Raw genomic sequence first — 12681 nt, forward strand, 5'->3', positions numbered from 1 at the left:
CTTTTCCAATGATGTTCTCAATTGAATCACAGCCACTCACCATGTGGAGCACTCCTCCTCCTCATTCACTCTCCCTGATTTGATTATATAGCCTTTTAATCCTCATACACCAGCCCAAGCTTCTTCAGGACGATAATCAAATGTCTACATTTCAAGAGTTTTATGATTCAATTCCTGCCTGCAGTCCCTCACCTCCCTGGATCCTGGCGCTTTCGATTTTTTGAGGGTTATGGTTCTAATTACACTGCGATGTCACTTGAAAGGTGATGGAGCAAGTTCTAACCATGATGAATACGATGTTTGTTTGGTGTATGATTACCAGGTTTACTCGTGTCATACAGAGCTGAACACGTGCACGGAAACAGCAAGCCCCTGCAGAGTGAGTGCTCCCTCTTTTTGTTCTGTCCCTCCAGATCTTTGACGAGGAGTACGCGCTGCTGTATCTCGACCAAGGAGGAGCCTTAGTCGCAATAAAACACACTCCGCTTCCCATCCGACACCTGTGGTGAGTCATTATGACAGAGACGCCATCTCTCACACCGGGAATAATTGCCTTTGCGGAAGCTTCGAGTCTTGAGTTAGTCAAACACAGGCACAAAGGTCTGTCGTCAAACTGGAGGATGGTCATATTCTAGTGAGAAACCCATCAGCAATGGATACATGTTCACCTTTCTGTGTTTGAGGCCAAAATGAGAAGTTTTGCTGATCTCATTGGCCTGTGCTCACAGTCGGGGGCGGGGTCAGCGTGGGGGCCTTCCTTGTGCAACGTCTGTTTGCGTTCTCAGGTTGAGCTTTGATGAAGGTCGCAAGTGGAACAAGTACAGCTTCACCAACATGCCTCTGTTCGTGGACGGGGTGCTGGGAGAGCCCGGGGAGGAGACTCTCATCATGACGTGAGTGACAGCGAATTGTCAATGGGGAAATGTATCAATCAACTAGCCTGTGTCTGTCTGTGTGTCCTCTTATCGGCCTGGACGCACGCATGTAAGCCTGCTCGATGAAGCATTCCTGACTGCCGGTTCTCCGTTTCATGAATAAACAAAGATTTCTCCTACGGTCTTCCCGACATAAAAACGGGCTGTCTCCAGATTATGATCACAGGAGATCAATGCTCGGGCAGCCGGCGACGGCGTGACTGTCCATTTTTGAAGAACATGAAGGAAAATGATCACAAAATGTCTGAGAAACTTTGCTCTCAAATTTGAACAGCGTTGAAAAGTGGGAAGAGCAGTTAGTATCCTTTCAATCCGAGCGTCCTCAGAAACCAACTTGAAGGATCATTCTGTGTTCTTTCACATTTATGAGGAGAATAGCCCCGAGCCGGGGTGCGTGCATGCACAGCACTACTCCCACATTGCAGCACAGATTTAGGACTTTGGGATTGGCGCAGCCATTACATGAATGTTTCAAGACACCTGCCAGACATGAGAGACTGACAGTCGGCTCTGTAGACGGCTCTACAGGAGAGTGATGGGGAGCAGCTGGAGAGACAGGGAGGGAGCGAGAGACGAGGAAAAGGCACGACGATAACAGAGTAGAGCTGGGGAAAGTGGCAGTGTGAAGACGACGCTGGCACATTTACACGGAGAACAAGTTCCTCCAGCCCGGAGCATCTCGGCCGGCAGACACACCATTAGTTTTCATAAGACCATCATGCACATTTTTAAAAAATCAATTTGTACTCATTTTTACAGTAAGTGCCCGTCATGGTCGAGTGCCTTAGGGAGCTAATTGACAGATTGATTGTGATAAATATGTTGATGTATGAATGGTGAGAGGGGTCAATGCAGAAAAACACACCCACTCAATTTAGCTGGAGATGGAATATTTATCTGGTTAGTCTCATAACCTTGGATTTTGTTTTGTTTTTGATTATTGGATTTGTGGATATTTATTCTGATTAAGCTTTCAGAAGAAATAAAGTAATTATTTTCAAAAACAACATACATGTTCAAACTTGCTATACAAAATATAAATGAAGATGTGAAAATGCCAGTTTGGGCATTATTTTCCAGGTTGTGACTTGAAGGGGAAGGATGGAACTTTTCTATTTTCACTGAATTTAATGTTCACAAATCCCATTTAAAGTCCCAAACCAACAATTGTTCGGTGCAGTTTGCTCCATTGAACCATTATTTTCTACCAACGTGGTCGGCAACAAGTCATGCAAATACGTTATTTTCTAGCATAACCCAGTCTCACCAACTAACCTCTTCATATTACACACCACATTCCCAAAGAGATGTCAACCCCTAAAAACGTTTAACTGCCCCTCTCTCACGGTCTTTGTCATATAAAAAGGCTCAGTCATGTCCCAAAGCAGCAGGATTAATTCAACATAGGATCAACCTGATTTGGGGGAAGCTATCAAAAGACATTTCTTGTGAAAATTACATGTGAAAAATATGTTTTCAAAGAGCCCCCCCCTACACACACACACACACATGCATCTGCTTTCAGGGGGTCTCAAGTGTCAATTAAACGGGTTTGGAGATGAAGAAAGAACTTTGAAAAAGCCAACTGCTGTCTGCATGGCGTCACACAGGCCACGCTGTTTGCAGTCTTAGTTCTTCCTAGTTATATTCCACCAGTGGGAGTAACTCATTTGTCGTATTGCATTTGTTGGGGTCTATTTTTAGCAGTGGATCAATGTACATGTGGTGCTCTCGTGAGTATCCATGGCTGCAGGACTTTGTATGTGAGAACCACTTATAGAAACTACAGGAACCGTGTCCGTCAACACAAAAACATGATGCACTGGGGTGCTTTCTTGTAAAATGTGTTAACAATAAGAAGAAACAACAAAATATACTTGATTTATATGTATATATATATATATATATGTATGTTTTGTGTTGGTCATTAACTGCAGCGTGTTTTGTGTATAACATGTGTGCGTGGCTATTTCCCAGGATATTCGGCCATGTCAGTCATCGCTCGGAGTGGCAGCTGGTGAAGATAGACTTCAGGTCCATTTTCAACAGGAGATGTACAGAGTCGGATTATCAGACGTGGCACCTACACAACCAGGTACAGTACACGCCAGCACTGAAATATACACCTAAAGCTAGATTCACTTGTTTTATAATGCCTCTGTCGGCAAAAAGCTGTGGCCCGATCTCTCTCTCTCTCGAGGCTGTCTAACTCTTCGAGAGCAGATCCACACTGAGGCCTCGATGGACACATCATACACAATAACATAGACCACTATGCAAAATGGGTTACACTTAATATCACCTGCATTTAGCATACATATGAGTAGCAAAGGAGGTCTTTTAAATATAAAGCCTTAATTTATTAGTTCATTTTTATGCAGGCATACTCTACAACCACTGGGCCTTGAACTTGAGTTGTCCCTCAATAGCCTGGTTAATAATATGAACTAAGGATGTCGTTGTACTCAAAGGATGTGTATACAGGGTTTTTCCTGCATAGAGAAAATTTGGGCGCGCGCCTAAGCCGATTTCCCGAACGCCTATGACAAATCCCGAGCGCCTAAGGCAAAAAAAAGTCTACGATGGAAAAAAATTAATAAAAAATGTGTTCATCACGTGCATGTCAGCGAATATGTTCTCAATAGTATGTTTCAAGTAGGCTACAGCCGAACCCTCGTTCTGTTTTGATCAATAGTAATCGAGTAGATAAGCGTGTCTTCTTGTCTGATCAATACGCAACTGTGAGGTGCGCGAATGGACAGAGCGACAGAGCACATTTTTTTGGGAGCACCGAAGACCCATTTTGACCCAGGAAAAACCCTGGTATATGCTTTGCTCAGTGTAGGCCAAATAAGGTGGTAGTGTTTTGTGTTTTGTTCCAAAAGAATACTCAGTGTCACGTGTCAAAATGACTTTCTAACTCAGACTATCTTCTCCATTCTAAAGGGAGCTCTTGCTCATCACTAATTCACTAATAGTTTGACACGCATTAACCCAAACAGCTTCCCTATCCTAAAGTTGCCTCTTCACACTGAGTAAATCCATTATAACTACTGCGATTGACACACACTATGGTCAAGTGATGGAGGTCTAATAATTGCTCAGTCTATTTCAATTCTGTGGGAGAAGAAGAAAAGTCTCCGCAAGTACAAATACTACCTTTATTAAGGGACCACTGAGATTCTGAAGATTATTTTTTTAATGTAATACAATCTTAATAGACCTCTCTTTTTTCCTCTTTCAAATTGTATCCCATTTCTTAATCTAATGTCTCTACATAGTGAGACACTATTAACACGTCTCTCTTTGTGTTCTGTTACATACGTATAGACCATATGTATTCAGTGACATCAGGAACAATGACTATTCTTGTCATGTCTTGTGTAGAGCTAAAAGTAATTTTATTGCTTGTTTATTTTCATCAGTCACGCCACGTCGCCATTAGTCTTGTGACTGGTTATGATAATTGGTCCCGTGAGACATGTGATTTGTTACTTATGCCGTTTGTCGCTTGGTGGTCACGGAAGTCGTTTAAAATGAATTTAAGATCAACCGTGATTGTTTTTTAAACCCAAGTGGTCATTAAGGCTAAATCTTACTTTCTGAAGAAAAAAAACATTTTATTTTGAAAGGACACTATTCTAGTTCGGCTACAAGAGTTTATTGACACAACATCAACACTAGAGGGGTAGTAACCAAGCAACAGGATGTGAACTTCTATAACATTTTAAATTTATGATTTTGAGCTATACAACTTAAATTGAATGAGTTGGGAGTGTGTGTGTCGAACACACAGACAGCAAAAACGTTGTTCCCTGCCTGCATGGGAGTAGTGGAGGGTTCTATATTGACCACATAGAATCCCGACACTGCTGAAGGGAACATACATGTATTGATTTCAGACGCAGTCCATGTGTCTCAAGTCAGCAGTCCTAGCGAAAGCAATGCACTTTAGTTCAAAATCCCTAAAGAGGATTAAAGTTTGGACAAAATGTTTATTATTCCAAAACAACTCATCAATCCCTTCATGGAAAACCAAATCATCTAAATTTGCCTGCTCACGTTGGGTTGACACACACATCCAGACCGCAGCCTCAGGGTGATGTGCTATCACTGGCTGCTTTATCCCGGTTGCATCGTGAGTGGACTAAACCTGGACGCTTCTCGCTTCCCAGAGCACTTATGCAAATTTTCTAGCCCCGTCTGCTGATGCTCTGAGTGAACCGAGTATAAGCTCCCCGCATATATTAAACCTGCCCCAAAAACCCTCAACCTGGCCGGACCTGAAGCCGAGCCAGCGATCCTTTATTCATGGCCCCGTCCTGTAATTGGTTGAGACACCCAGATGCTCGGAGCAGGCTAATGATCAACACATCTAGCATTGGAAGATGAGAAGAGTCCAAGCCAATTACAGGGCTAACCGGCCTAAATGTAAATGTACTGCAGGTCCTCGTCTGCAGCAAGTATAAACTCAGCACCACCTCAAAACTAGATTAGTACTTGTGTTTATTAACTGGGAAAGTTGAGGACATTTGCAGGAGCTGGCAGTCTCTCTGTGGATGCGTAAAGGTTTTTTAGGCATCTCACTACTGACACCTAATGCACAAAGACAGAATGTTCTGGTCATGAAAACAGAGAGTGGAGCACGGAGGATGCAGTGAAACAGGCTGGTGTCATCTCCTCATCTTTATTGTAAAGCCAACTGATTTCATATTCATTTCGTACACATAGATTCAAGGCTAAAAATGGACTGGCAGCTTCTGCGACTGAAGCTCCTTCTAATTCCTTCATCTCCGTGTCACCAAAAGCAGAAACCTCTAAAAAAGAAGTCAAGCGGCTCAATCTGCAGGGTGGCACTTGCGACGCAGGAACAGTTGTTGAGTTTGGAACCCCCACACAATATTCGCCGAACAGAAATGCGAGGCAGCGGTGCTTTTTCACACACATGCTCGGTTGCATCATGTGAATTATTAATGCTTGGCAAGTTACAAAAGCAGCTCGTTTTCAAAAAAAAAACCTCTCTCCTTCTGGTTTGCTCCTGAACTCGGGCCCGCAGGGCGAGCCGTGCCTCATGGGGGTGAAAAGAATCTACCAGAAGCTGAAGCCCACGTCCAAGTGCGTTATGGGAAAGACGTACTTTGTGTCGATGACGTCGGGCCCCTGTGATTGTACAGAGGCGGACTTTGAATGGTGAGTGGACTTTTTATTTTTCATTCCAAGTTGTTGTTGGGTATCGGTTTCCTCCATTTTCACCATTCTCTTATTAGTCCGTCTCTTGTGAGCCCCGAAATTTACAGTCGCTGCCAAGAAGCTATGCAATATGTGTGGTGACGAACGTCACTCCAAAAACAGCCATTTTGGAACGCTGCTCCCATGACAACTTCAAGTATAGAATTAGTTTGTGAAGATCAGAGTCAGACTTTCTTGGGGTTCTCTCACCAGCAGCTCCTGACTGTGGCCCCCAGCCTAGAGATGTAAATCAGCGCAGCTCGGAGGGCGGAATGTTTCTTCAGATTCCGCGACCTCCAAGCGCTCCCAGTGCAGGACGCCTCTCAGCTGCGCTCCACACTGTGTGGCTTGTTTAAGCCTTTCGCTGAATAAGTCCTGTGCAGAGAAGATAACATTTAGAGATTGTTTACTGGGACCAGTTACTTCATAATATAGTGAAATATTTTCGCATTAATTTACATGCAGAAAATCTTTTACTTTCTGATAGTGTGTATTATTTTAGTTTTGTTGAAGGTTTAATCATTTTCTTATGTGCACTGCTATTGTAGTGGATCTGTGACTTTGAGTGCCGATCCATTGTACTCTTACTGGTAGTATCTATAAGAAATGTCTAAATCCTACGAAACAGAGAGTGTCTAATCGGATGTCTCTGTACAACTCCTACCATGAGCCCTGTTAGCAGTTTAAAGCCATTACTCCTCACGCACTTTAACATCAACGAATAAAGTATGTTTATTCATTACCAGACGCTGGTAATTGATTTCACCAGAATACAAATGATAATTCACAGAGGATCTTTAAGCTGCTGCCGTGGCTCTTTCTTTTACAAGTGCAATGACAGAGATTGTTTTTCCACATCCTCACAACCCGCTTTCTTTGAATTATCAGCAGTATTAATGTTGCTTTTTTGGTTTCTTGCTTTGAACCCAGATCTGCAGGTCTCTCGAGTGAGGCAGCTCTTGGAATAAGTGCCATAAAAAACATAAATCACTGAGCCTAATCGCTTTCATTAACAATCACAACACTTTTGCATCTGTGAGCATGTCGCACTAATTGGGGCAATTTGTCCTTATCATTTTGGGGACACAGCGCCGCTCTGCCTGATGATTTGTAGGACAAAACAACTCGTGGGCTGCGTTTAAAAAGCACCATTACAGATGCACAGAGTAGTTGCCGTAACTTCTGTGAAGTCGACACTAAAATGCCATTAATTTGACATTTTCTTCCCCCCCACCATTGTGCATCAGAATAACAATCTGCAATATGTGAGAAATACAAAGCAGCTGATCTTTCTCAGCTTTGAATATTTTTTATTATCCTTCGATTGATTTGTCTGTCATAAATATCTCTTATTTTAAAAGTATGTGCTGCACTCCATATGGTGTTTCTCATTTTAAAATGAAATGTTCCAACATTTGCCATCTGTGTTGTCTGTCGGAGCTTCCAACGTGGTTTCTGATTGGTGTTCTGTGTTGGTCTGCTCTGATCATTACAGTGATTATGGCTACGAGAGACGCACCAACGACAAGTGCACCCCCGCCTTTTGGTTCCATCCATCAACGATGTCCAGGAGTTGCTCCACAGGGATGACCTTCCTTAACAGCACCGGGTAAACACAAGACGAGAGCAGACTACAAGCAGCACACACACCCGCCACAGTGACTCTCAGGCATTGGGTCAAATTAACCATGGTGCAGGAAAAACCCTGACATCATTACGTCTCTATATGTCCTTTGCCTTTCTCAAGAACCCAAGATCATCCGACCTACGCAACACTTGGCAGGTGTATTGTTGGGAAATTTGGTGTAATTTGAAAACGCATAACACGATCAATATTGCTAAACTTTGAATAGACGAGTCAGGCACTGGGGGGGGCGGGGCTTCAGGGTTCAGCGAACCGAGTTGAGCATGTCATCTGCAGCGGGTAGTTCGAGTTTGATGAACAATTAAGTAGTTTTGCTTACTAAACCTAAGTATTCCATGATATTTTTTTATAGCAGTGTTTTTTGTCAAAACCTAACTAAGTAGTTTGTTTGCCTAAACGTAACTTGAGTTTCCTTTGAAGACGGAAGTATATTTTTAAAAAGACTTCATGAATGTACAAGCCGATATTGACACATGTTGCTGGAGGATGAGAAGCGACTTTTCAGAAGATGTCATAGGAACTGTTATGAGGACCCGGGGTTTCAGTAGAGACACGGACATCTTCGACATAACATCAACGCTGTAACCTCTTCACATTCTGTTGACGTTAACAAACATTCTTGCCATTCTCTTCCAGCTACAGGAAAGTAGTCTCCAATAACTGTACAGCTGGAGTCAGTGTGGAGTACACAGCCAGGAGACATCAGTGTCCCATCCAAGCACCCAAAGGTCTCCACCTGGTTACCAGTGAGGGGACGCTGACAGCCACACTGGGCACCAACGTCACCTTCCTGGTCTTTCTGGAGGAGGTACGCTGTTGTCTTGTCAAAAGTGTTCATAAACACCAAGTCAATGTTATTATATTCACAATGTAAACATAAGTTCACAGTCATATTAAAGAATCATCAGTATTTCCTCCATCAACCAACCCTAGAGTCAGTAAAGTTCTATAAAGTAGTTGGATCCTCTTTTGTTTATTCGGTAACTGAGCTGTTTATCCTGCTGTTCTTCTTGCACCAATGACCACGGATGTACTAAGAGAGCTGGGTACGGGGCCACCACTCACTCTGCTGATAATGAGTCCCAGGGGCCACTTGCAGTATGACAAAGAAACAATCTCCTGTGGCCAATAGAGCGTTTCCCCCATTGACTGCTATTGTGAAAGAGAAGTCTTCAACACACTCGATGGCTCCCATGACAAACCGTCGTCTCCTTTTGGATTATTTAATTTAAGTGTCTTTTTGCAGTTTTTATAATATTTTTTTCATAGATCCCTTTATTTAGACAAAATGAGACGATGAATGACAAATTAAATTAAAACTTAAAACATAATAAAAAAATAGAATGAGACAAAACAACCTAAAAAGATCATTAAATATATATGACAACATTTCTTTTGGGCGTCCATGCCCGATTGGTTCGTGTTAGGGTGAGAATATCAGAGGAAGCCAATGAGAAGCAGAGGAGGGTGGGTCATACCTTCGACACTGCAAAGAATATATTGCATCCTGGTCACTTGGTTTATTGCTTTTGCTCTGAAGACTTTACACGTGTCCATAAATCGACACGTTGTTATTCGCTAAGATATGTTAATTAAAGTTTTGTTAATCAAGACTTTCTCCTGAACCGATGTGAGGTCCCGGGACAGAGGATGTCGTATGGGAACAGATTGTAAAGCCCTCTGAGGATAATTTGTCATTTGTCATTTTAGGCAATACAAAATAAATGTAATGTAATTGAATAATATATCGTGAGATTGCAAATAGGTTTAGTCAATCATTATTTTTAAACTGGAAACTGTAACTGGGAACCTTCACATGTAAACTGCCATGAGGGAGCAGCACTGCAGCAGCGTGGATAGAAACCTACAGATTCCATGAAAGTGTCTGTCCTGTGCAGGGCGACGGGGCGAAGACGAGCATCACGCTGGACTTCGGAGACGGCCACGCTCTGACGTACTCCAACGTGAGCTCCATTGAGGACGGCATCAAACACATCTACAAAGCTGTAGGAATCTACCGGGCGACTGCCACCGGGGAGAACAGCCTCGGCTCAGAGACCGTCATGCTCTACCTGCACGTCACATGTGAGATAATAGATTAGAAATGTGCATGTGGATTTATTCAGATAGGAGAATCTGCAATCTGTGCGTTTTTGGCTCTTTCTGCTTTCTACCTATTTCTTTTGTATCACTTTGGGGAGAATTGCGTCAGCTCGTACACAGTGTTGCACATTCTGTGCTTTATCTCTTTACATTCTCCCCTCCCAATAACCACACACACACACACACGCACACGTGGGATAGAACAAATCCCATTCCACTTGCACTCAAGTCATCTTATGCTCCAGCGCCACTGAGCCCACAGAAGCCACTGCAGACTGGTGTGTGGCGGGGCTGACCACCCTCGGTGTGCTCAGGGGGTGACAGATGTCACAGAGCTGACTTATTGATCTGGGAGTGCCATAACAACCCCCCCCCCCCCCCCGCCCCGCCAATCTGTCAATTCTCTGTGCCAGCTGAAAACATGAATGAAAAATAACACTCAGATGGCAGCCAACAGACCCAGCACTCGGACGAAATTATGAACAAACGTAGCCTCTCCACACAACGATAAACCCACTTATTTATTTGTTACTTTATTTGAAGAAAAAAAAGAAAAACAATATTTTTCTTGTTCTTCTTCTTCTCCTCTCTGTAATGTATGTGTGTGAGTAGGTCCGCTGGAGTCCATCCATCTCTCGGCTCCCTTTGTGGTGGTGAGGAATAAGGAAGTGAACCTGACTGCAGTTCTGTGGCCCAGCCAAGTGGGGACGGTCACCTACATCTGGTGGATCGGAAATAACACCGAGGTATGTACACTTAAGACAGGTTTGCTGACTCGTCTGCTCCAAAATGTAAGCATCATTATTCTGATACGCTATTTTTGTACATCCAGGTTGCAAAAATGTTGTCCTTGTTAATCAGCATCAGAGCATGCTGACACATCAGAGACATGATGAATGACTGATGGCCAGTATCCATCATTCATTCTTCCTTTAACCTCCTTTCACGGAGGCCAGAAGCTGCCAGCTGATCAATCCCACACAAAGTTAAAACCTTTTCATAGACCTTAATGGTATCTTGCCATGCAGGTAGTTTTGCTTTTATAAAATGTAATTTAAAATATAAAAGTATTATATGTATAGATTATATATAAAATATACAATGATATATAACATATACATTATTATATGTAAATATATAAAAGATAAAATGATATATACAATATAAAAAGATAACAGTGGGGCAAGAGTACATCAAAATTAACCAAACTAATTAAACTCAGTATGAGCAGAAATGTTGTACAATATCTGTTTCATAAATATGGCATAAGGCAATGTTTCTAGTCATTTATTTACAATACAAATCATGGTTATATATTGGACTCGGGTGGGACTTTAACAGAAACTATGAGGGTTCATATTTTGTCAGTCCTGATGTTTTCTTCTCCCGCATTGCTATTTATGTAATCAATAAACCACAAATTACTTTTAAAAAATGTAGTACCTCTGAACACTGCTCGGATAATGTGAGAAAATATATATATATAAAAATAAAAATAAATTTAATCTGTGTGAACTAATCCTAGAAATGTTTAAAAATATTGTAGAATTTTGGTTTGACGTCATGTTCCAGCTCAAGGACAATGACGAGATTGAGACGCTATAAAAAGCCATCCTCCGTCTCTCGGGTACAACAGGTGCGCTGTACGCTCTTCCTATTCGTCTTCATAATTATAGTTGAGTGAATGTGTTTGTTCAACACCATCAGCGGCCGTCCACAAGGACATCCAGTTATGTCAGTCCATAATAAAGCACGACATTATTAGCATCATATCGCTATTTGAGGAACAAATGGAGACGTGAGTAATGACAGCGCGTCACACGGGGAACTCTGTGGGCCACGGGCGCCGCGTAGCACTGATTACTGGCGAGCTCACAACGTATGCTCGTGCGTGTGTGAATGTGCGAGTGTGTGCTCACACCTCTGCAGTGTGAATAACAGCAGTGTGAGGCCAGCACATCACCCAAACCCCCAGACGCTCACTCTCCTTCTCACCTTTTTCATCTGTCCGTTTCTTTCTCCCCCAGCAGCCAGTAATCACCCTGGAGGGTAGCGTGGCGTGCACGTTCTCCCGGGAAGGCATCAGCACAGTCACCGTGCAGGTGTCTGCGGGGAATACGATTCTGCAGGACCGAAAAAGCATCGCTGTCCACGGTGAGCCAGCTCTGAGAGTGCTCCTCCTCTGGGACGCTCTGTCCACGAGAGAGAGCTCATCACGTCAGATGTGTGTGACGGTCGTCACCGTTGGAGTAGAAAGCCGCTTCACAGCAACCCGGGTCGAGTTGCTGTTGCTCATTGTTCCACACATGCTGGTGACCTCGTACTTCTCAATGGCAGCACTTCTTTACTAAATCACTCTTTGAATGAATAATGTATAAAGTATTAGTGAATAATGATTTAGGAGATTATACTCGTCATCAGTTCAGTTGTCATAACCAGAGTTCCCATGCTTCACGCGAGGCAAGCTGCACGCCTGACGCTCACAGGGACACGCGGTTAACTTTGGGAATTGACGCCAAACTACTTGGTTGGGTTCAGGTAGAGAATGTTTGGGTTCAAATAAGCACATTTGTTCATTACAAATGAGTCAACATTAATTGACATTACAATACGTAGTTCTCCACACAGACGTCGTCCCTCTTTGAACTACGTCACCTGAGTCCCTCCTCTGCTCCCGTCGTGATAACTATGACCACTAGAGGTCAGAGTCATCATGTTGTATCCGTATTGGTGAACAGATGATAACGACCTTCTGAACCTGATTCGAAG

General features: G+C 43.0%; 1 protein-coding gene across 1 annotated transcript in view; it reads left to right on the forward strand.

Annotated features, from left to right (window-relative positions):
- Positions 1-12681, forward strand: part of LOC130189983 (VPS10 domain-containing receptor SorCS1) — a 187953-nt gene that overhangs the window by 157814 nt on the left and 17458 nt on the right. The window contains exons 13-21 of the mRNA XM_056409055.1: positions 414-505; positions 786-893; positions 2913-3030; positions 5992-6125; positions 7660-7773; positions 8446-8617; positions 9708-9894; positions 10525-10658; positions 11940-12066. Coding sequence (XP_056265030.1) covers positions 414-505; positions 786-893; positions 2913-3030; positions 5992-6125; positions 7660-7773; positions 8446-8617; positions 9708-9894; positions 10525-10658; positions 11940-12066 — 1186 coding nt within the window. The remainder of the gene's footprint in view (positions 1-413; positions 506-785; positions 894-2912; positions 3031-5991; positions 6126-7659; positions 7774-8445; positions 8618-9707; positions 9895-10524; positions 10659-11939; positions 12067-12681) is intronic.

This window comes from Pseudoliparis swirei, chromosome 24, assembly GCF_029220125.1.
Source record: "Pseudoliparis swirei isolate HS2019 ecotype Mariana Trench chromosome 24, NWPU_hadal_v1, whole genome shotgun sequence".
Classification (NCBI taxonomy): domain Eukaryota; kingdom Metazoa; phylum Chordata; class Actinopteri; order Perciformes; family Liparidae; genus Pseudoliparis; species Pseudoliparis swirei.